Raw genomic sequence first — 25,403 nt, 5'->3', positions numbered from 1 at the left:
ACATAATTTCTCATGTTCAGAAAATTGAACAATAGCAGCATTAATTAAATGTGTAATGTTTCATCAAAAACACAAAGGTATTTGTCAACAAAACTACGTACATACTGTATTCCATATTACTGTCACACTTTCTGAAAGTTTGGAAGGAAAAATAACATTTCCTGGCTATGCAAGTAATGCATTTTAAATACTTGCTAAATGGCATTAAAGTGCAAGTGTAAGAAAACATATGGCTGTATATGGCTAATACTCAATCTAAAATAACTATAAAAGTGTATTTCAAAAATGTTGTAAACTGATGTAAAAGCACAGACTAGACACTAGCAAGAATCTGTGCCTCATATGTATCTATGACTTCTTCAGAGCTATAGACTAACAATAATGACTTCTGACAGAAATCTGGAAAGTGGCCCGACTTAATTAAATACAGATGGTCAGTAGGTTTTCTTTTCTGCAAAAACATGCAAGTCTCAGATGTACAGTGTGTGGGTTTTTTGTTTTTATTTATTTGTAAACGCTAAAACAGTTTTGTTCATTTGCAAACATGATTAGTCCAAACCATGTGTAATTAATTTATATAAGGTATTAGAGTGTGCAAATATTGACATATTCTTGCAGGAAATGGGTAGCATGGTGGTTTGCACAGTTGCCTTCTGTGTGAAGTTTGCATGTGCCACATATATCCGTGTGGGTTTCTTAGGTACTTTGCTTGATTTCTGCCTCTCAAAGACATGATGGCTAGGTTAGCTGTTATCTGTAAAGTGTCCTGTACTTCAGAGCATCACAAGATGAATTGGGGTCCTGTCAAGGGTGTTGACCTGCTTGGTGCCCTGTGGTTGCCGTAGACCCTACTAGGCACTAGCATTGTTCTCTTAAATAATGTAGGCAACAAAGCAGAGAAGCATCCCAGAGTTCAGGAGAATGAAAACTCTCACCTCACCCACTTCTGCTCACCCGAAACATGAGTATGATGTTTCAAATGCACTGTAGCCCAGTATTCACTGCTTTGAATATTTCCCTCCACCACAGCATTGCCCTTCCTTGGCTCAGCTTACCTAGTGTTTCAGTTGATCTCATCCTTATGAACTGGCTATAATTCACCCAGCCTAATGGGTTACGACAATCATCCAAATCTAATTAATTACTTCTATCATTACATCTTAATTAGTATTGTCTGGACTGAATCAAACATTGAATTGAGAGGACTTAAGTACTCTGCAAGCTGTTTGCCATTTTTAACATTTTTAACACAGCTGCCACAAATGTTAAGCTTTCCATTTGTTAATTTTTTGAAAAAAAACAACCCCTTTTTCAAATGACAAAACAGGTGGAAGACTCAGGAAGACAGAAAATTGATGGTGGTGGTAGACCTGCTGAGTTTCAGAGAGATAAGGTAAAGAGAACGTCCCAATTATCTTAAAAGAGGTCCAGTCGGATGGTCGTATTGATCATATGGAGTAAAATTTAGCTGAGCTGCAGTGGAACATTCCGAAATATGTCCTGAGTGTGCAAAAACAATATTATTTTTATTAGGGATTTTTATCAAGTGTGGTGGCTCTGACTTTTTGTCTTAATCCCTGCGTTTTGAGGCCATGTCCACATTGCACTACCGGTCTTGAAAACCTTCCTTGAGTGCTTTCTATTAATTCTAGCTGCAGGCTCTACAGCAGTGCTCATGAGCCCAATCTATTTTATGTTTCAAAATTGCTGTAAATACAGTTCAAGCTTCACCTGTTTGCTACAGTCTCCTTCAGGTGCCAGTTCTTAGTATTCAATGTCCATGTGCTAACCATTACTGTCACATTAAGGGATACTGAAAGAGAAACAGCAAATGTCGAGAGGTATTACATTTGTGCTATTTCCCACTATGGTATTATTTAAACTTAGTAGCAGAAGGAGTGATGATGCTTTACAAGCAGCTCTTTATCTCTTACATCATATTATTAAAGCTTGTTGCTACAAACAGGCTGTAGATTTATATTTTATTTAATATTATTGATTATTTTTGCCTCTTTCAAAAAAAACTTTGGAAGCGAGTGATGAGCAATACTCAAACCATTGAGTGTTGTAACAGATGTTGTGGTTTCCAAAAGATGGCTCTTTTCTGCTTATTGATTTTTTTTGTCAGTGAAAAGTGCTACAGTACCATGCTCTTCTGTCTGGAGAAAAGTCACATGAAGCTAGCAGAATATTCGTAAACCAAAATAAGAACAACAGCTATCTGGAACAAGCAGGACACGTCTTTTTTTATGATTGCATTATGATTAAAGCTTCTTTAATATTTATTGTTTTTTAGTTATGCTTTATTGCAAAGTTGTTGCAATAAAGATTACAAGGAGATATTAAAAGCAGATGATGTTTCTGAGTGAGTGCGTGTGAATCACAATGCCAGGTTATTACTGTGCGCTGTAAAAGTGGTTTTCCATAACAAACCATGAAACCAGACTTTGAAATCTGTGCATAATGTTGATCAAGAAATAAATGCATGAATTTAACTTTTTTTTTTGGTTCTGATATAGTTTGTTGGTGTTTGAGGGACGAGTGGGTGACATAATGCATGTTTTTAAGCATTGTTTTCCTCCCGCTTTAGGTGATGAATTTTTAGGAGATAAGATATTTAAAACAAAAATTAAAAAGAATTGTAATAGAAATGTTCTAGCATGTGGAAAATGTCAGGAATTATAAATGACCAGGGCTGCATTTACTGTAGATGTCTTTTTAATTGCCCTAAAAGGCTTTTTACTGTGATCAATCCCCTAAAATCTCACAGAAACTTTCTACATTTCTCTTTATAACGTAAAATATCTTTGTAAACTCCCCTGATGCCATTCCTAGTCTGCCACTTTAAATAAGACACTGCTTCTGGATGTGAGTATTCAGGTAACATGTATCCACATGGGTAAATGGGTGGATAATTGCCTAATTATGAAATTGGTCTCTTGTTTGAGAAATTATGTAGAAAGGAAATCAATTAAAGCTAAGTTGAAAAATAAATGCCAATTGAAAAGGTTCCCTTGCACCAAATTCCATGCCAGTCTTCAAATCAAGTGATTTGGGCTTAGTGTAGTCTCCAGCAAGTTCTCTAAGCTTAGGTCCATGTTTAATGTGTCCCCCTTCCAGAGGAATTCCCTCCATTAGATACTGTAACACAGTGCAATTACGCACTTGTGTGTGTGATGTAATTAGCACGCTTTCTGCGGGTGTTTAATTGTGCCTACTGTACTTCTGTGTATCAAGACTTGTGCATAGTACAATTTGTGGGAGTGCCTTCCTTGTCCCATAAATAGCATTTTCCTGAACAAACTGCAGGTTATTTGGTGAAGATAATGTTTCCCATTTAAATGCATAAATGAAGGGCTTTGTGCACCAGGCTTCTAAAAATATGTTTTTTTTTGCAGCAGTTCCTTTCTTGCTTTGCTGTGTCGTCTTAACAGAAAGCTGTCCAAGGAGTGACTCTCGTGTCTTCTTGTTGTTGCTGTTTAGAAAAAGTCAGAGCCGCTTCAGCAGCAGAATAAAAAATTCCACCGCACTCTGCCCAAAGACCAGACCCAGCTGCTTTTGCTTCAGCACGATCACAAGCAGAAAAATAAGGAGCCCCAGCAGATTGCTAGTTCAGTACCTAAGAGCTCAGCAAATAACCAACGCAAAGTGGTAAAGCTTACATGCAATGGTTACATGCAATGTTTGTGCTTGATTAATCGTTTATGCTCTTTTTGTGCTGTTTTTTTTGCTGTTTCCCATTCTCTGTGTGAACATCATGATTGTGCCAAAACACAATGTAGAAGAAGTGTGATGTCAGTTATGTCGCATGTGGCAATACAATATTTCAACTCCTTAAAAAAAATTTTTTTTGATGACATACACAATCAGGGAAAATTGTTGGATTATTACTAATTTGATTGGCTGATGCTTTTATCCAAAGCAATTTACATTTGCACTCATTTATACAGCTGGATATTATGCTTTAACTATTACGCAATTAGAGTAAATTACCTTTGCTCAGGGGTACAGCAATACCCCACTAAGGATTTGATCCCCCAAACTTCCAGTTATGACTCCCACACCACACTGCTGCTCACTCCAGCCACAGCTGTAATGTACTATACATGGCAAGATTTTATACCCAGCATACTGTATGCTCCTAAAAATTAGTAAACCAGAGTTCATCATAATTGCACAGTTACAACGAATGTAATCCATTTTATTTCTGCTTCTTAAACAACAAATATGTTCTGATTGTTTAGGAAGCTGTATTATAACCAGTGTAACACTACTCAAAGGCTTTCGTTTAGAGAATTAATTGCACTTACATAATGCCTTTACTTTCTTGCCACATGTGAGACAGTTAGTGTATGTATTCCGGAAAATTTATTTTGTAATTCAAGGATCTTTGTTGCAAAAAGATTTAGCACTTCCACTTCCCATTACTTCTGTTAATTTGTTAATTAGTGCTAGTACTGCAGGAGTACTAGCACTAATCAAAATCGCATTTAATAGAAAACGCCTTCCTGTCAATTGTTTGTTTAGTCTAGTTCCATTCTATCAGAACAGTAGTTATCAAAGTACTTAGAACAGCACAATAAAACATTCTTGCACTGAGACTTGTTAAAATAGAGCAAGTTATAGAGATAGCATATCTCTTAGCAATCTTCTCATAAAGTTTATTCTCTTTTAGTTTGGTTTATTTGTCTGAAGGGTTTTTTTTCTGTTTTGAATTGTATCACTGTTGCTCAGATTGATGAGAGAATGAAAGCTGCTGATGCTCATCGTTCAAACTTGAACCGCTTTGCTGCTGGTCTGCCTTTGCATTTACAAACCAGACTGGGTTCTGGGAGCAGCTCAAGTCCATGCACACCTGCCCTGCAAAGGGCCTCCACACAACAGGTAGGACATACTGAACAAACACTGAAGGGGCCTGACAGTATCATGCAAGCTAGCTGCAGAAATGAACTATGCCACTGCTCGTACCATTAGGCAGAGCTCAGGTATTTTGCCTTCTCTGTACTAACATGCATAATGTCAGGTTATCTGCAGTATATTGCATTTTGAGGTGGGACTGGGAAGGTGTGATCTGTCTCATTCTTTATGTTTTAATTATGTTGGGAGCAGGCTTCCCTCTTCGTTAATAAAAACGTACAATGGTATCTAATGTGCACCTTTGTGGTTACAGCTGAGGTCCTGCCTACCAGGTTATCCTGAATTTCCAGGCTCTGCATCTGACTTTTAATTAAAATATTTGCCCAGGCAAAATCTCAGGCACAAGTTCTGTTCATAGCACATTAACTTCCAGTGAACAGCATGTTGGGGAAATCCTTTTAGCTTAGAAGAATGTTATTGAATTTAAGAATGTTAAACTTTTTTTTCTATACTGGCTGTAATGTTGCTCTCCTTGTCTCATTTTTACTTTCAGATCAATTTATAGACCACATAGATTATTATGTGATGTTACAAAATCCCTTCATTGCTACTACAAGAATGATAGCCATCAGTGGTGTTGAACCAAGCTTGCATCAACAAACTTATCTATTGCATAAATGTTTCCACATTTCTAAGTCTTACTAGAAGATATATGTAGTTTCCTATTCCCCTGTTGTGGGAACAGGGTTAAACTTATTTTAAAAGTGGTATATACAGTAGTTCAACATCTGCATTAACATAGTGCTGTTTCTTCATTGTATTAGACACTGTATGTTCTGTCAAGTTCCTGTTATTTTTTCTCAGTTAACATACTGTAGGACAAATTATCTTTTGAAAAATTGACTGTGTTTAGGACTGAGGAAACTCTTTGATGAAACATCACACAGTTAAGCTAATACAAATGTGAAATATATTCACAACCCATTTAGAATTTACTGTAGCTGTATTTCCAGAACTATTTTTAAACAAATTAGCTCTGGAAATGACACAGAACAAAAATAGCAAAAAGCACATTTGAAATAGACTTACAAAAACAGTAGTAAAAAATGAAGTAACAGGAAAAATGTGCATCTTTAACATTTGGCAGTTTAAGACCTAATTATACGGTTGGGAGTAGCCTAATACAAGGGTTTTGTTAAAATACTTGCACTATCTGATTATGTTAAGGCCTGCAATGCTACTCCTTTTAATTTTGTGGTCACAACAATACACATTTTTCAGCACTAAACCCCTATATGGAAATACATTTGTACGTCTTGCTAATCATTTTTGTTTCCCTCAGCGAAGAATTCTTTAAGTTGTTGTAGCCAGAGCAGTTTCAAGTTTTATCCAAGGTTCTTTATCATCAAAACCAAGAGACTTTCAACTTGACTCTTGTCCAAACACTCCAACTGATGAATTTGGTGCTCCTGTACTCAGTGCTTGGTCTTTGTCATTTAGTGTGTGGTGTGTGTCGTATGTCACCATGTGTGCTAAAAATGTATCAATTTGAAAACTATTGAACAAATCTGCAATTATCAATGTGTTGTGGTCTTCAGTAAGCATTGGTGAGACCCATCTGGTGGTGTTCCTCCATTGTACAGTTATTTTAAGGTTAGTTGCCCATGACCTGTGTATGGGAGCTTTTTGTTTCAGCTTTAAAATACCCAGGTATCTCACTTCTTGCAAAAAAGCTTGGTTTTACCTATAGCGTGCTGTAGAAATAATCAGTTAAAGTAAATCAGTGTCTATACGTATTGAGACAGATTTATAGTAATGCTCACAAGTGATCATGAAACTAATACATGTTGCTTTTAAAAATTAAATGGTGGTAGGTACTGCATTTAACACAAAATAGTAACCTTGTCATACCGTGTGTTTCAGAATGCGAATCTCAGATTGAGCAGAGATACCCAGCACAGCAGCTCTTTGTCAGATATGGCCATGAGTCCACTGTCTCCGGATCAAGATGATGTTTTCTGGGATTTTTCAAACTCTGAGGAACTACCCCCCAAGGTAACCATCAGACATTGCTTGAAAAAAGCATCTTGACATACAGAGAGGATATTGGGACTGAAAAGCCTTAACCCAGGATAAGAATAAAATCAAGCTCTTGTTTTGCTGTTTTTAAAACCGTTTTTACAAGTGAGAGCAGAACATTTCTTAAAGTATTTCTTAAGGAGGAACTATTAAAAAGGAAATAAGGACATTAATACATATAATATCAACATTTTGTCACAGAAGAAAATATTGAAAAGCTGCATTGGATCAAGTGGAGAAAACATACAGTATCTCAATAAGCTCGTACCCATAAAGTCAAGTGAAGAGCCCAGTTTTATATTTCAAAGTTATAATTAGAGTGCAAGGAATGTCAAGGTCTGAGATTGTTGTCATAGCAGATGCTGTGCAATTTTAAGAGAAGGTAGCAAATATGTAATGGAACAAGATTTCAGATATGAGTGTGAAATCTACATTTCTACATATACAGTAAGTGTGGTTTTATATGTAGAAATCTACATATAGGTTATTTTATTCACCTATAAGAGGTGTTTGACAGTCTCATCCACTGTACACTCTCACTCCACTGTGAATTTCCACAGTATGGAAGAGGAGGAAACATTCCTATGCATTAATGCTGGAAAGAAATGGTAGTTCTGTCATTGCAGATCAGTACAATTCTGTGTTTGTCTTAAAAAAGTCTGCTTTCTTTAGAAATTTTCATTAAGCATTTTAAAAGGAATGTGACCTGTTCCTTCATTTTGCCTCTCTCAATGTATTTATTTGTCTTGCTGGGAAAATATTTCACTTGGGTGAAGAAATCTGTTTTGCAGTGTACAGTTGTTGTAAATGAGCGCATGTCAAGTATTTCCTCATTTCATTGCTTGTTATTGATCTTGTTGGCAAAGGAAACTGAGGCCCTTTCATGAGGTCGTGACTTCCCTAAGGATACTTATGCCACCCGTGACCAAAATGCTGCCACTTTTTACAACGTGATAGACATGCTGTATTTTTATAGCATATTTCACAAGATTTGGTCTTTGCTTGTGAAACTGCTGCTTTCTTCAGCAAATTCCAAAAGCAATAATCTGAAAAAAACATTTTTTTCATCTTTATTTTGAATTTTCCCTATTTTGTTTATAGTGGTAATACAGTGTTGAAATATGTACAACAAAGCAGAGTAAAAGTATGGCAGAGCATCATAAAATGCAGAAAAACTGATGTAAAACTGTGTGGAAGCTGTGAAAATAGTTCCAGCATAGATACTTAAGTGTTGACTTGAATATTGTGCTTCTTTAAAATATGTATTTGTCACATTGCTACAATATGTTCCAACAAACCTCAATCAAGTAGAATGTATTCATAGTATTCACTGTTAAATTTTCTTTTCAATCTGAGGTGAGGTTTCTTACAGTATGTTCTCAATGCTGTTCTTTCTCATGTTCAGTTATTCATATTCCCAGATTACTTTTTTAAAGAGTTTTAACTCAAAGCACTGCAGCATGTACATTTCCAGCCTCTGTTTTTTTTTAAAACTTGCCTGAGTTTTACCAGAGTTGTACTTGCTGTTTGCAAGTTACAGTACATTTAGGTTTTTTCACCTTCCATTTCCAATGTTGTCTGAGGAAAGGCGTATTAAGTTCAAGAAGTTGGTCTACCCTTTTAACCTGATGTTTACAGATCGGTTCCTCTTTAAGAGGGCGGTGTTCCTTCATTTTGAGGTGCTTGTTGTACAAATTCTAAAACCACAATGAAATTCCGATCATCTTCAGAAAGACTGAATTCATTTTATTTTGCTTATGTATGACTAGTTACTGAATATATTCGTTAATCTAATATTCTGTCACTTTGCAGACAGCTCTTAAGATTCCTTTAGCTTAGTTACAGTTCGTATTGAACTAAGTTATTATCTGTTCATTTGTTGCAAAACTTTTGTTCCTGAAGTTCAGTGTTTGCATTTCAGGCAATGTTGGTGTTCAGGGAAAATAGAAAATAACATTGGCTATCATTATTGTCAGTCTCACATGTTCTGTTTTTTTTTCCAAATAAAACTTAAAATTGCTTAGTCAGTGGTTCCTTCCTTCCATTTAGCCTTGAGTACCAAAAGTACTGTACAAAAGATTTTTTTTTATTAATAATTAGCTGTAACTCTAAAACCAGAAAAAAAACCGGATTTATCCCAGAGATTCGAGGAACTGTATATCATACAGTACTGTATGTGTACTGGTGTGGTGTGAATCCCTCAAGACATACTGTATGCAGACTTTGTGGAAATATTTTCATTTTATCACCCATAGATAAAATGTAGAAGAAAACAGTGTTTCTGAGATTTTGTTTTTCTCATTCATTTTTAAATCCTCTTTTCAAGGTTCCGGAACGAACAACATCAAAGTTTTACTGTAGAGAACTTTCAAATCACCAGAAAAATTCCATCAGGTGGGTTTACTTAAATATAATAATGTAGTAATGTTCTAATGTTGTTAGAAACATAGATATGAGAATGATACACAAAGGATTCTCTGCATGTGTTGAATCTAGTGCTTTATGTAAATTACTTGAAAAAAATGCAGGAAATTATTTGGTTTTATCTGATTTGACAAGAGAAGATTCATGAATCTGAAAATGAAAACAACTGCTTATAGTTCCACTGCTAAGTATTTTGCAGGCTCACAAGACTTGGATGTTTAACTTTGGTTTTGCCTTCATATTCACCAAAAGTGAATGTTACACATTGAGTGGTTGTCTAATTGTAATTGTATGAACTTTTTTTTTATATATTCCCAGTGGCTTCCAGCAGCTGTCTTTGCTAGACAAGGTGGCAACGCCGACTTCCCCCCTCAGCACCAGTAGCTCAACCAGCAGCAGTCAGTCAGGTTCATCTGTTTTCACAGAGGAACATAAGAAAGGTAACAAAGGAGAGGAGGGTATTCTGCACATTTGTAACCATTTGATCACCAATTTCACAGTTAGATTTAGATTTAGAGATCATTGGGAACAAGAGTTTGGGTACTATCCAATAATCAAGGGTCATAGTATCCTTAATTGAAAACAGTAATTGCTTCATTGAATGATCGCATGTTCACAGGCTTGAGCAACAGTTGATTTAGATGGAGTTAGAAGATTTACAGGGCTGGGCCTCACCCAGGGTGGGTTAAAATCAGTGCCCTAGGTTATACTGTACATACATATTTTCAACTGAAAAGAGAAAGCTGCATCTCAGTAAAAAGGATTGTAGTAAATTAATAAGGATATAAAAAAAGGTTATAAATGAGGAAGACCATACGGTCTTTGTAGCCTGTTTTTGCATTAGAGGCTAATTGATCCAAGCATCTCATCCAGCTACTGTATGTCTTAAAAGAAGCCATGATATCGGCTTCAAGAACATGGCAGGATAGCTTGTTCCATACTGCCACAGTTTCTTATGTTCTCAGTGCTGTTCTTTCTCATGTTCAGTTATTCAGATTTCCAGATTACTCTTTAAAAAGAGTATTAACTGAAAGCACTGTGCTTGAAGAAGTGCCTCTTGTTCTAACCGTTAAACACACTTCCACATAGTTTCCACTTGTGCCTTTTGGTTTGTGTTTTACTGTTCAATTAAATTTCTGTGAAGACATGGTGTACTTTCCCTGATACTGTTCTGTGACTTAGGATTTTGTGTTTTTGTGCCAACTGTGAGGATGTCTCATTCATCTCCAGAAGTAAGCAGGCTTTAGGTGTGTGATAATCCAAATAATGCAAATTAGTCAATTGTGCACTCCATGAAAAAGTTTCATATTATTTCTATTGCGTGAAGCTCATTACTGTTCACTCGGCTATTAGAATGCTTACACATCAAAAAGATTTTGTGCTAATATATTGGAGTATTAGTTTATGTTCATGTTTTGTTCACCTAAAATGGATTTTATATCAATTAATATAAATTGTCAAGTTCTTTAGGATCTTTATATAAAAAAGGACACCCCCAAATTATTTTATTTATGTGATTTGTTTTAGCTACAACCTTAATAAAGTATTTGGCCCCTCTGAGAAACTGAAAGCACAGCCCTTTTCTGTTTTGTAAACCTTCTGCAGGTTATTTATGTGGTGTGTGGGTGTGTACAAAAGGCATGGGGATGACTGACTGGCTGTGTGGTTGAATGGGTGGAGAATGCAAGTACGATTAATGGGTGCACAGCAACTGCTGAAAATAGCACAAAGAAATTAAAGTGCAGAAGTAACGTTGCCCAGGTTATTTTCTGCCTCTGACTTTCTTTGTTACTTTGTCGAGAAGAGTCCTTTTTCAATGAATTCAGTTGGCACTAGAAGATACTAAAAAAGAGATGTAAAGATCAAAAACTGCAAGTTTGTAGTCCTTCAAACTGTGGGTTTCATGAAAGTCGGGTTCTCACTGAAGATGCACAGGCGCGGGATAGTGTAGCGTTTGAAGTGTCGTAAGAAGGCACATGTATGTAATGAGTCACAGCTCCTGGGTTATAAATAGAGAGAAGCTTTGAAAAACATTTGTAACTTTTTGTCCTCTCTGAACCTCAGCAAATTAAGAATTTTAAATAGCGAAACATGGAATACGATTAAGCAACTGTAAGTCTCTGTTACACTAGTGGGGAAATAAACACAATATCTGAACCCTTATGAATTCATTCATTAAGGCCAATTAATCCTATAGGATATGCATTAAATCGAAATAATAGTTTAAAAATACTGTAACTGGGGTTGCAGGGCTTGATAGAAAGCATAGTAAGCAGAATGACATCTCATGCTGACCTGTATTCATCTTTCAGGTTTTTCAAAGATGGACAGCCCTCTCCCACAAAATCGTCACCAGCAGTTCAAAAAGTCACAAGATGGTTGCCCAGGAGTGCCATTTCAGCACCAAGTATGTTTTGACTTGAGCTATGGGAATGTCTATGCCCTTTCTAATTATACTACAAAAGGGGGAGGTTTCTCACTCAGTAGTGTCAGAACAAGTTTTGCTTTAAAAGAAACCTTCCATAAACAAAAGATTATTATGGACTATTACTGGGGTATATTTTATAAAACTGTTAAAGGAACGGAATGTTTTATGTGTAATGTATGTAATTTTGGTTTTGTTTATGTTTTGGAAAATGTTTGAAATACTTGACCCCTCTTAACAAAAACAGTTGTTACCCTACATCCTCAATAACTCTGTGAAGGACAAATTGTCTGCACATCTTGTAATATTTGGAATAGTTATTTTATCTCAATGTTTATAATCTAAGCGTATGCCTTGGTTCTTAAATTCCTGACTGTTAATAACAAAAATGCTTTTAGAAATTATCTGTAATTGTGTCAGACCATTTTAATCTGTTTCATATAATTTTATTTTGAAATCCAAAGCTAAAGCCTCAGACAAAATAAGTTTTTTTTTTCTGAGTAGGGCTTTTATTTGCTGTCACTATTCTTTAATTTCAAGAAATATAGCCATATAAACATAATGTAGATTACACTCGTGTTTGCGCCCTTTGGGAATGATGACAGAGCAGCTGTATTCTTAGATTCTACTCAGGTTCTATTATTTGAACAGATAAAACATCACATTGGAATCTGGGAAAACTGTATGTGAAATAAAGATTTTTCCAGGATTATTTAATGTTTTTTCACAGTCTTTTTATTTGGTTATCTCTGTGGGGAAAAGGAACACTTTGCTGAAGAAAAGAAGCCATATTTTGTTTAGTTTGATTAGCCTTAATCTTGCTTTATTAAAAAATGAAGTAAACAGTTATAGCTGTTTGTATGGTTGTATTATGCGTCACAAACAATGCCTGTGCAATGCCTGGCATTTATTGTTTTGCAGGTAGCAGTTCATTCTTCTGGGATAAAATCAAACCCTGGTCCTTTTGTGAAGGCCACAGAATATTCATCATCCAGTGACGAAGTTGGCAGCAGCGATGACGATGAAAGGAGCCACTTCCGGTTTGTAAACTTCTCTGTGATTTTTCTCACTATGTCTGTCTAACTACTTCTTCTTTCCAGCTAGCAGTTGTAGTCAGTGCACAGTGCTGATCTTATCAGGGGAGCGACAGGACAGGACTCAAGTCAAGCCAAGACTGCTTAAGGCCTCAAGCCAGTGGGGTTTGCCTTGGCCTTAATGACATGTGCTCCATTGCATTGCAAGAGATTAAAATTTAAAGCTTTATCTGCGTCCTCAGGCAAAGTCTCCAGCATAGCACAGGTGATAACAGGGACCAGACCTTTCAGAGTTCTCTCGCAGAGGTCAGTACCTGGATGTGCACATACTGTATCTGCCATGTCTACAGAGACAGAAAGAGAAAATCCAACTTTGTTTCAGAGTACTACCCCGCACATAAAAAAAAAATCAATTTACAAAAGTTTCGATTCATTACCGGTTAAGCAATATTTAACAGATGGCATGCTCCTGAGTGTGAGTCATTTCACCACTTGCAGTGTATTAACCACTCTTATCCAAAGACCTTGGCTGGCCTACTTGAAAATAATCCCTCTTCCACAGATGCTCAAAACTCACCCTGCCTAAAATAATTTTGGATAATCCATGCATGTGACTTTTACATTTTGAACAAACTAAATTCCAAGTATCTGAAATTCATCCTACTGTTGGAAAGACTTGTTTCTGTAAGGAAAGCCTGAGTTTTTATAAGGCGTAATATCCCCTTTCTGTAAGTACTTTCTTTTTTCTGGAAGTCCTAAGAGGTTGTTTTGAAAGAGCTCTTAGTTGGACCATCCTAGAGAGGTGGTACTGTAGAAGTGGCGACTTTAATGGGAAGATATGTTTTGCCTTGAATTAAAAATATGAAGAATGAAAAGGAATAATATTTAAACTTTGAGTTTATGAAAAATATTTAGGTATTGATATTTCAAACTGAAAAATGTTAGAATTCCTTTACCAATCTGAACAAAGAGTGCTGTGAGACCCTTTATTCTAATAATCTTACCTAAGTCTTCTGTTACTCTGGGATTAGATTTGAAACAAAAGATTGAGGTCAGATCCTAACCATGCCCACTCCTGCTGGCCTATGTACCATATACGTTTTAGATTCTACAGCACATACGCATTATCATTTTGCATCTTTCTCTTCACTCTGTCACCACCCTCACACCAGCTCCCTGACTCATTTCTAGTAAAAAGAAGGAAGCATACCATAGCCTCATCCTTAAGGTCACAGTGTCGTTCTCTCAGCAAGACGAATTAAACGAATAACGCAGAATAATTCAGATTACACCTGTACTCCATCTTTATTAAGGTTTGGCTAAGCAACTGAATTTTGGAGTTCATTGACACTAAGTGCTTGTTTCATAGTGAATTTTGCCTTTTTCCTTCTGTGAAACAGGCCCGTGATGAGAAATGGGAAAGGGAGATTTTTACGAACAACCCCTGAAGGAATTGTATTGCAGCCACACTGCAATTTAAATCAACAACAGGTAAAACTACTATTCCCTAGCAGCAATGATGGGCAAAAACTATATACCTAATATTTTGAGTCATTAGTTCTAACTGTGTAGCCATTTAATTTCTCGGATGTAATATGGAGTCAGTGTACCATAAGCATAATACATCAGGTAGAATTAGAAATTAACCAAACTACACTCACTTGGATTATTGTAAAAACCAGTTGTCCCCCTTTTAATAGGCAGAAATTACATTAATGTTTCTTTGAAAGCTACCATGTGAAGTTGAAATAACTGAACATTGTTTTATTTCAGATATGGCCACTAGAGGGTGCATTCCACATGCTTATGTGTTGTTTAGAACAAACTACTACAGTCACACGAATCTACATTTGTATGCAATCGTTTTTGTTATAATATGCACCTGTTCATTTTAGACAAACAATACCTCACAATACAAGTTCTGTCAGCTGTACACACCCTTAACTTGTGTTATTCTAATCTCCCATTGCATTAGAGTAGTGGTGATAACCCTTGTACCCTGGCTAAATTCCACTTTTGGCTTGCATAGTCTGGCCTCCCTTTGTTCAATTGACAAAGTTACTGTACTTCTCAGCTCTCTGCCTGATGTCCTATGCACGTTATAGGGCTACTGGCCCAAAATGGCTGCTGCAAAACACCCAGGTGGGTGTTACACTTCATGTAGAGGTTGAAGAGGGTCCCCTCCTGTATTTGAACTACTTTATAAATGCAAGGAACTGATTGCTTAATTCTGAATGTGTTGGATAAGGTCACCCAAAAAGTAATGCAGACCTGTATTTTGTCTTTGTTTTAGCAGAATGTAGCTGACCTAAAGAGTAGCCACCAGCAGAGGGCGTTAGAGTTATGCAATCAGAATTACCTTCTCCCTGATCTCCTACAGCAGAGTGAGAACCCCGAGCCCCAGAGCAGGCAGAGAGACTCCCACACTCCTCAGTCTCCACAGAACCGAGTTCTCAGCCTGGATGTGAGTCCTCACACAGCTGCTGACTATTTGTAATTTAATCACACAACTTTACTTACAGTATATTCCACAGTGTACTACTCTCCAGGTCTGATGTTAAGCACTTGGAAGGCTGGAGTACAAGTAGAAACCTATGCAGTGGTGGATGTATGTGTTTTGTCAATGTCAGCATTCCAACTAGTCTCTAGTCTTGCCGTATGTAATCTGTTTCCTATAGAAGAGCAACATTTTGGAACCAGGTTATACCTTATAAGCTACAGTAGAAGTCTTTGAACTAAGACTTTGAGCCAAATGATTTTTTTTTTTGCAAGTTATGTTTTCATATCAAGTCTGTCACCTTCTTCTTTGCTGTTTATAAAAGTTAATGAATACTGAAACACAGAAACTGAAAATATGAACCTGTATTAAATTCCTTGCAGAGGAAATGAATTCTTGACACAGCAGAGGGTGCTGCTGTGCTTTTAGTCTCTAGATTGCTAAGCAGGCATTCTGAGATGGGATTGGTGTATTTACTGTATACAATGCAGTATTGCTGTCACTAAGGCAAAAGAATCGGTTAAAACAGGGTTGGTGTTTTCTGTGTTGCAGAGCCCCATTAGCAGCCCTCCAGGAAAAAACAGCTCCTCTTCCTCCTCTTCCTCTTTCACTCCCTTCATTGACCCTCGACTCCTGCAGATCTCCCCACCCCAAAGTCCTGTGGGGCAAAGTCCCAGTGAGTAAACCCATATCTTTCACACTCCAGCCTGTGATAAATATAAGGTCTTACCCTTGCAAATTTGTTTCAGTGTATCAGATTATTACCACAACTTCAAACATCTAATGTTCGGCCAATAAATCGTATATCAATAGGATGGGCAGTGGCCTTCATGGGATCCCACTAAAGCACACTCGGATTCACCCCGCTGCAGAAATTGCTCTTATGAAAAAAAGTATGACTAGATCACATTTTGCAAAAACTACTTTCAAAATGTGCTCGAAACACCCATGTTTATCCTTTTGTTTCATAGTGAACTCTCCTTTAATATATAACATTCAAAATGTAATATAAAAACGTTTAGAAAAACAAAGGGTACTGTATGATGTTCACACAGTAGCATGGTAAAATTATCAATAATGCCATAAGACAGGGTAAGCACCAACTCCGTCAAGCACTCCCAATGATTTTGATCGTATTATTGATGAAGAAGAGGTGAATGCAGTTTTACTTTGTGTTTGGCAAATTACTGTAGGAGTTTGTATTCACAATGATAAATAACTGTCACATCTTGTCCTGAGCTCTGTTTTGCACTTGACTGATTTCAGCTGAAAAGGTAGGGACTTAATAAAGTTTTCTACTTTAACTGGATTTAGCAGATGGCATCATGCAATAGAAACGTTTCAAAAACATATGTGATCTGACAGAATTCAAGAAAAAAAAGGAACATGCGAAACCTGCATGTGAATAAAACATGAAATGCTTCTCAGTGCCACATACAGTATTCACAGAGCTTCTGTTCCACTGGATATTGAAGATGCCATAAATAATTTCATTAGCAGAGGTGCAAATGGAGTAACCCCTTCTCTTTAACAGCACGAATCCTCATTAATGGTGTATGTTCAGGCTGTGTGTTTTGTGTTAAGGATCCAGGGGGCTCGTTGTTAATGTGAATACATTTTGGGACCCCTCAATAATTCTGAAAAGACAGGGTTGCGGGGGTTCCAGCCCTGATCCTCGACTTCCCAAACCTGCTGGATTTCATTCCAGCTGAGCTTCTTCATTGAATCTTTAAATGAACAAACACGTAGCTTGGCTTGCATGTTTTCTACATTGTTTTTCCTCTCACAAGCTGGAGGGTGTTACCTTACTTTTGAAGGTCAGTAGTTAATGGTGACATACTGTATAATGTAAAAGAGCATGGAAATGAATGTATGTATAGCCAAGCAATTATAAGTCAAGTCAAAACAGATCAAAGTAATCCTATAATAAAATGAATTGATTCCAATTGGAATGACTCTCTGTTTGATGCGCTTCATTTTCTGTTTTTTTTGGGTTCATTGTAGCACAAAGTAGAAAGAATTCATTTCTGTCATCAAAAAGATGGATATTTACTGTACAATTTCCACTTGCAGGTGGCTGTAAGGCAGAGCCATTCCGAAGGGAGAATGCCAGGAAAGGATCTGTGGTCAACGTGAATCCCACCAACATTCGTCCTCAAAGTGATACCCCCGAGATCCGCAAATACAAGAAGAAATTCAATGCCGAGATCCTGTGTGCTGCTTTGTGGGGTAAATCTTGTGATCAGGAAGTTCAGAGGAGGGCTTGAGTGAAAATCAACAAAGTTCCTGATCATTGAGTAAACACCAAATATGTACATAGGCTCCCTGAACCACCCCTCTTACACACAGGACTGTTTTGAAATTTGGCTGTCAACTTCAGATTACAGCCTGGAGAAGGACACCCATTATTGTCTGAAGAAAAGTAAACCTGAGGTGTTTTTTTAATCAGTTTCATTGAGATGTAGGATTGAATCTTTCAGATCATTCCTGTGATTCAGAACAATTAGCCTGTGCTGGTGTTCCTGCAGGATTGTGGAAATAAGCAGGTGGAGCAATAAAGAATAATGCCACGACCCAGTCCATCACACATGGCATGGGTTAACATTGTATTGTATTCAAAAGCGATTAGTTTCATCCTTGTAATTATGTATTGTGATACTTACCCAGGAGTCTTTCAGAAGTTAATAATAATAATAATTGCTTACACTTATATAGCGCTTTTCTGGACACTCCACTCAAAGCGCTTTACAGGTAATGGGGACTCCCCTCCTACCACCACCAGTGTGCAGCATCCACCTGGATGATGCGACGGCAGCCATAGTGCGCCAGAACGCTCACCACACATCAGCTATTAGTGAGGAGGAGAGCAGAGTAATGAAGCCAATTCATAGATGGGGATTATTAGGAGGCCATGATTGGTAAGGGCCAATGGGAAATTTGGCCAGGACGCCAGGGTTACACCCCTACTCTTTTCGAGAAACACCCTGGGATTTTTAATGATCACAGAGAGTCAGGACCTCGGTTTTATGTCTCATACGAAGGACGGCGCCTGTTTACAGTATAGTGTCCCTGTCACTATACTGGGGCATTAGGACCCACATGGACCTCAGGGTGAGCGCCCCCTGCTGGCCCCACTAACACCTCTTCCAGCAGCAACCTTAGTTTTCCCCAGGAGGACTCCAATCCAGATACTGACCAGGCTCACACCTGCTTAGCTTCAGTGAGTTGCCAGTTGTGAGTTGCAGGGTGATATGGCTGCTAGTTAAGTAAAGCAATACAGTTTCTGCTAACTTTAAAGTCACAGCCTAGAGCAACTGAGTGAAGTTGAAAGAAGGGTTGAGAATTGTAAAATTTATGAGGTAAAATGTAAATTAACAAGTATCGATATGTAACTGTTGCATTTAAAAGCACCCCTTCCTAAAATGTAGTGTCAGAGGGTACTGACACCATTTCCACTTGGCAGAGGAAGTTCTCACTGTGCCATATTAGAGTAATGCGCAGCTCTTGAACGTTTACAGAATGAATACACAAGGAAGATGTTATGTCACGTTCACTTTGAAATGAAATGAAACGTGGAAAAGGAGATGTTCGGCTCCTTGAAAACCAGAGACTGGGCATCCAGCCCACTGAGGGCTGCCGTGCACTCTCGGCAGTGAGCTCCTCTCTCTCGGCAGGCGTGAACCTGCTGGTGGGCACGGAGAACGGGCTGTGGCTGCTGGACCGCAGCGGTCAAGGGAAGGTCTACTCCCTCATTAGCAGAAGGCGCTTCCAGCAGATGGACGTACTGGAAGGACTGAATGTGCTCATTACAATTTCAGGTCAGTGCCGGTGGTGGATTTGGGAACATGTTAATATGCTTGTTAAGATGCAGCTGCAATCAGTGAGGAATTCTTTAGCTGACTGCCCAGCTGGCAGACTCTTCTGTACTGTATGTGCGGCACCTTCCATATGCTTCCTTGTGTCGTATCAGGGGACATTCATGCCCCGGTTACAGAGTTTCACATCAATACCAATGCTGCCATGGCAGCAAAGTGAAATTGCTGTTCATAAGGGTTGGCAGCTCTTGATGTTTGATCCAATATGGTACAATGTGAACCAAAGATAAGCATATGGGATATGTTTTAGTGGTGCCCTTGAGAATCTCTCAATGCTGAATAAAGATCTGTGTATCGACGATTCTGCTGCTGTTAATCGCATACTATACATACGATTGCCACCCATCTACTATTGGCACCACTTTCACAGCTATATTGAATTATTTGCTTCAGGTAAAAAGAACAAGCTGAGGTTGTATTATCTGTCGTGGCTTCGGAACAAGATTTTGCGCAACGATCCTGATGTGGAGAAAAGGCAAGGCTGGACATCAGTGGGGGACTTGGAAGGGTGTGTCAATTACAAAATTGGTGAGTCCAGCTTCCCATGATAACGTGTTAGTGATGTCTTCTGTTTCTGTCATGCTTGGATTTCTGTACTTCTTCTTTAAGAATAGAACCATTACACTGGCACTCTTGTACTGCTCTGTGAGAGAAGTTAAGTTAACACGTTAATAGAAAGATCAATGATTAAAACTAAGGCTGTTCTGATTAATAGCTTAATCAAGCCAATTAATCAACTAAGGAATTGAGGGGACATTGTTTTTTACTAAATGTTTCCCTGTGTTCCATACATTTTTGCAGTTTAGCATCATGATATTTTTGCAGACTGCTTTGATTGACAACTTTCTCACACCGTGCAATAAGATTGTGTCATTTTAGCACGGCCCAGCCAACAAAGGGGTACAATAGAAGTACTGTAAGTGTGTTCCTAGTGTTTATGAAGGTGCTCCTGGGTAAGGTGTCCTCTTTTTGATTGCTAAGAACAAATACACAGATTAACTGACCAACTATTGCTTCAAAAAGAAATCATCAAATATTTTCAGCAAATACCAGTCCTAATTTAAACATTAGATGCCCTCAAATCCTTATTAAACTAATCTCTAAAGGTGATGCCTCATGTGTTTCATAGGTACATAAAATGTCCCCTTTTAAATGAAACTTTGATTGTTTTAAAAGCTACAGGGAGAGAATTTTGTTTTCCTTTATCAGCTTGACCAGTTCCTCACTCTTTATGTGTGTGTTAAAACATCTCACTGCTTATTTCCTTTAAGACATGTACTATAGTCCCACTACTAATAAGTGAAAGGTCTCAGTAGTAGGCATGACAGTTATATTCTTGAAATAACATTTCAGTCTGGTTGCTGTAATGCTGACCTCAGCAAAAGTGCTTTCTCCTTCCCTGATTGTAACACTGACCAGCATTCCTAACACAGGATGTATTGAAAGAAGTTTATTATTGGTCCTATTGTTGCCTTTTCCCCATCTAGCAAAGTAACAGTAGGTCAGCCTTTGTCACAATACCTAATGAGTTCTTATCATGATTAGGATGTTGAAATTGTATTGTTTTATTATGTCATTAATTTAGCTAAATAAATAATTTGAATCATTAAAACAAAAATACTTAAATACTAGCTGTAAGCTTTTGGGAACTAATTACTTATTACTCAGTGATGACTTCACTTTGCCAAGCTTTCATCTAAAGTTTGAGTTTTTTTAAAGGGCTGAATGCAACTTAAATGTCAGCTCAGTGCAAAACTGAGCTTGCACAAATTTGGAGACACTGCCTGCTTAGAGTGTTTCAAGAAAGGTAGGCCAGTAACCCAAACAATACGATTAGAAACCAATTTGACATTGTGTAATATCATAAGTTCATAATGATAAGGATTTGAAGGCACTTTCCCTTTATATTTTAGTGAAGTACGAAAGGATCAAGTTTCTTGTGATTGCCTTGAAGTATTCTGTTGAAGTGTATGCGTGGGCTCCAAAACCGTACCACAAATTCATGGCTTTTAAGGTGAGTATGTACATTCTGCAGCTTTGTAAGGGGCGTAAAGTGAGAGGGAGCTGGGACAGAAATGTCAGATTTATTATTTATTATTTAAATAAAACACATTATTATGAATGAGAATTCAGTCATTTAAACAGTTGAGTAAAAAATAAATTCAAATAAGTATTATTGCAACATAAATTCTTCCTGGTTAAAAAACACAATGGTCCTTTTTTTTGCTGTGGTCAATTTTCTGCTCCATAGTAAATGAATGACATTGGCCTACAAGTCCAAAATAATCAACTTAACAACCTAAGCTCAAAAAGGGTAGATTAAGTAAATGTTGTGTTATTCTGTGGGACTGCAGCCTCTTTTCTCTTGTTAAGGAGCAGAAATCAAATATCGTTTGTTCCTTTTTCTATATTAAAATGTTTTTTTTTTTTATTGGATTTGTTTGACTTCTTTCTACTTCTGAACATTGTCATTGCCATTGAAAATCTAGGCTACCATAATGTTATCCTCAAAGAAAATACAGAGTGGTGAAGTTAAAAAGGGTCACCTTCTGAAAAGTGTCCTATTTCCTGAAATTTCCTGAGGGGCAAGGTCTACTTTTGATAGAATATTCTATAATAACTAGTTTCCGTCTGTTAAGGAAAACTGCTCTATATTATATATAATACATCAAACAGTGGATTGAGATATTTTTGAGCCTAGATTGTAGTGTGCAATATCATGCCTTTTAATTAAAAATCTTAAACAGTAACATGCTCTCATCAAAAGACACTGTTGCAGAATCCTCATAGTGTTTATGATCCATTTTTGTGCCAGACTGTGTGCAAATTCCACATTCTAGAATTTTGAATCAACTGCTTGTATGTATTATGATTGCACTGAGAATGTGAGTTACATTGATCAAACCACTTGACTCTTTGATGCATAGTTAATAGGAAATAGAACCAAGATTCATTTTTATTTTACAGTGACCACTGTATTGTTGAACAAAATGTCAAAACGTAAGTGAGGATTGAAGCAAAATATAATCAAAATACAAAATAACTTTTATTTTTCAGGTTAGGTATATTGTCTTTGCAAAAATGTAATAAACAACGCATTTGAAAGTTTGTCAACCACTCTATATAGTAAATGACCTGGTGAGACACCACGCCACAATGAACCTGCAATCTTATACTTTATTCTAACTCAAAATGGGACGAGTATTACATTTCCCAAAAGCACATTATAATTCTGGTCTTTCCTTAAGGACAGAGAGAGAGAGCATCTCTACCCCCTTCTAGCCTGATCTTGCCTGCCTTAGCAGGGCTGGGCCTGATCAATACTAGGAAGAAAGATCTCCAAGGAAATAATGGAGGTTGCTGCAGCAACTGGTGGTGGTGGTGGACCAGTAGGCTTTCCTCTAGACCTGAACTGCTGAAGCCATTGCCCCTATATGGTGACAGGGGATACCAAGCTGCAGGAGGTGGTGTCCTTTGGATGAGATGCTAAACCTCCGTTCTGATTACTTGGTCATTAAAAAATACCATGACGCTGTTTGTAAGAGTAAGGGTGTTAACAAGCTGTTAACCAGTTGTACTGGTTAAATACCCACCTGGCCTTGCATACCCTGGCCTCGCTAAGGTTTCTCCTTAACTCAAGTGATAAAGCATTTTCTCCATTCTCCACCTGATCAGCAGTGAATACTGGTTGCTGGTGTGTAATAATTTCCACGCATCACCTACAGTAGGTGGGTTGCTGCATTTCAGTAGTAGATGAAGTTGATCCTGTCTTCTATACAAAAGTACTATGGGATCCCTTGAGATGGTGCTCTGTAAATATAAGGGATTATTATTAATATTAAGTGTATTAATACCTCCTGTTTTATTTTGTGCAGTCCTTTTCTTCACTTGCTTACAAGCCTTTGTCAGTGGACCTGACTGTGGAAGAAGGAGTGAGGTTAAAGGTCATTTACGGCTCAGTGTCTGGTTTTCATGCCATCGATGTTGATTCAGGAACTACCTATGATCTCTACCTGCCAACACACGTGAGTCACAGTACAATTTCACACCCCTTCTTTTAGGATTGAGCCATCTTTGCTGGATTCAAGAGTCAAGCTGTTAATTTTATTTTCTTGTAAAAAAATATGGCAATATGTGCAGTTAATGTGCAGTGCATTCGTAGTTCGCAAGATAGCATGTATTTTAGATTGCAGATGAAATATGAAGAGGAGAGTGTGTACGTGTTGGTGTTTTTTTTTCTTTGTTTCATTAATATGTGTAGCTGTCTTCTGTATTCTAAGAATAACAGGTACGGTTTGGAAGACATTGATAAGAGATTGTGCCATCTGGATGCACAGTTCTGCAGTTTACCAAGAGTGTGAAGTGTTGCTTATTGTTAATTCTTTTACAAGAAGGGCAGTTTATAATCTGTCACTACTCAGCAGGGCACACAAGCTCATTGTACTAATGAGATGCCATCTCCCAAAATTTATTTTTATCGAAGTGCAGGACATGAGCAAAACTAGCATTCTGAACATACACTGTATGCTAGCACAGTGCACACATAAAGGAAGAAGCACTAAGTAGAAAAAGTTTTATTTTCACTATATTTAGCTCTTAATCCATCTAGATAACATCTCTCCAAGTGATTTGCCCCAGATAGCTTCGATTGGCTGTCCTGCCTGGCCTAACATCTTTATCCCTGTGTGCTACTTTTCAGCAAAACAGATTGTGATAAAAATACCCCACCCCCAACCCCCCTACCTCAACACCTCCCTTAAAATAATGCGCTTGGTGAAATGTTCTCTTAGCTGCTGTCTTTTCTCCCCCCTTTTTTAAATCAATATTTTTACTGAGCACCAGATCAGTGGTAGTTCAAGTTCAGCTTGGGAGCTGGAATCGCCTGCATTGCACTGAAACTCACTGGACAGCACTCTCTCGATCTCTCCCACTCCTCCGCGCCCACACACAGACTGGCTTTTCCTCGCACTCTTTTCCCTCCGCTGTTGGCTCATGAGAATACCAAGGCAGCGTATCAAAATTGCTCTTCGGCTCTGGATGCCAGTTTTAATGTTAAGGATAGTGGTCGCACAGCAGAGGGATAGTTTCTTATGTGGGAAACAGGCTTTCAGTGGGGCAAGTATAATGTTTGATTCCGTATCATCTTTCTTATTAACAAACACTGCATGGCTTTCATAGATGCATGGCTTTCAGCAGCAATCATGAGTGTGTGCCTGTGGGTATGAACATGTGGGTGTGTGCAGAGCTCATCTCATAGCTTCTGATCCAAGAAACAGTTTTCCAGAAGCGGCTAAAATGGATCCTTTTTAAGGTGATATTTTGCACTGTTAAAAATGACTTTATTCATTTTCCAAACTCTGCCATGATTTGAGGCTCATCTTTTAACAAATCATTTTTACTGAAAGTGTAATAACAAAAACTAGCGCAGTAGACCATCATTAACTTTTATAGAAAAATGCCTTATTCACGGCTTAGCAGTATTATGATTTTCTGATTTTATCTGCATTGTCTTTGATTCATGATTTGCCATGATTACCTATTGTCTTTCTTCTAATGAGACAGCTGTTTCTGAGTTGTGCAGTCTCTCCAGTGGCTTGTAATTAATTAAAGAATCCCATGGTGCGACGCGTTCAGTGAGCTGTCGCGTGATTGTTTAATTGGTTTAGTAAATGGTTAAGATTCTGCTTTTGAGAACCAAAAATAAATCCTGTTATTTTTCCCAATTGTTAAATATTTGCACAAATACAATGTAATGTATATTTCAACGAAAAGAATAAGAGAGCAGGTAGGGATCATTAAGAGAGATTGTGAAACATTTCAAGCTTCGTTTGGTTAAATCAATGAAGTTTCAGTGCTGTCACAGACATTCGCCTGCTTCTGAATATCAAATCTCTCAGAAATGCAGTTTCAGCTGTTGAATTATAAGGTTGGTACTCCTGTGGTTTTGAAAGTGCTCATGAAAGAAATTGGTAATGCTGGCTTGTCATTTTTATTGTTTGGTTAAAAAGGATGCCTTTTGTTTCAGATCCAGGGAAGCATTCACCCCCATGCTATCATCATTTTACCCAACTCCAATGGCATGGAAGTGTTGGTGTGCTATGAGGATGAGGGGGTCTACATTGACACATATGGGAGAATCATTAAAGAGACCGTATTGCAGTGGGGAGAGATGCCTGCCTCTGTTGGTACGTACCATGAGAAACAAGAATTTC

The 25,403-nt window shown here is 37.7% G+C and overlaps 1 protein-coding gene across 6 annotated transcripts in view; it reads left to right on the top strand.

Annotated features, from left to right (window-relative positions):
• LOC148828668 (mitogen-activated protein kinase kinase kinase kinase 4) overlaps nt 1-25,403 on the top strand; it is a 62,427-nt gene that overhangs the window by 31,375 nt on the left and 5,649 nt on the right. The window contains exons 14-30 of one of the 6 annotated variants that reach the window (XM_088925715.1): nt 1,328-1,393; nt 3,484-3,651; nt 4,735-4,884; nt 6,781-6,912; nt 9,263-9,330; nt 9,679-9,800; nt 11,673-11,767; nt 12,707-12,825; nt 14,220-14,310; nt 15,113-15,283; nt 15,869-15,992; nt 17,390-17,545; nt 18,991-19,134; nt 19,585-19,719; nt 21,105-21,205; nt 23,067-23,216; nt 25,217-25,376. In XM_088925715.1, coding sequence (XP_088781841.1) covers nt 1,328-1,393; nt 3,484-3,651; nt 4,735-4,884; nt 6,781-6,912; nt 9,263-9,330; nt 9,679-9,800; nt 11,673-11,767; nt 12,707-12,825; nt 14,220-14,310; nt 15,113-15,283; nt 15,869-15,992; nt 17,390-17,545; nt 18,991-19,134; nt 19,585-19,719; nt 21,105-21,205; nt 23,067-23,216; nt 25,217-25,376 — 2,152 coding nt within the window. The remainder of the gene's footprint in view (nt 1-1,327; nt 1,394-3,483; nt 3,652-4,734; nt 4,885-6,780; nt 6,913-9,262; nt 9,331-9,678; nt 9,801-11,672; nt 11,768-12,706; nt 12,826-14,219; nt 14,311-15,112; nt 15,284-15,868; nt 15,993-17,389; nt 17,546-18,990; nt 19,135-19,584; nt 19,720-21,104; nt 21,206-23,066; nt 23,217-25,216; nt 25,377-25,403) is intronic. The other 5 variants (XM_088925713.1, XM_088925711.1, XM_088925710.1 and 2 more) reach the window with 5 other exon arrangements.

This window comes from Atractosteus spatula, chromosome 9 (genome assembly GCF_055471065.1).
Source record: "Atractosteus spatula isolate fAtrSpa1 chromosome 9, fAtrSpa1.hap1, whole genome shotgun sequence".
Classification (NCBI taxonomy): Eukaryota; Metazoa; Chordata; class Actinopteri; order Semionotiformes; family Lepisosteidae; genus Atractosteus; species Atractosteus spatula.
Note: the sequence above shows the minus strand (reverse complement) of the source record. Positions and strands in the feature narration are given on the sequence as shown.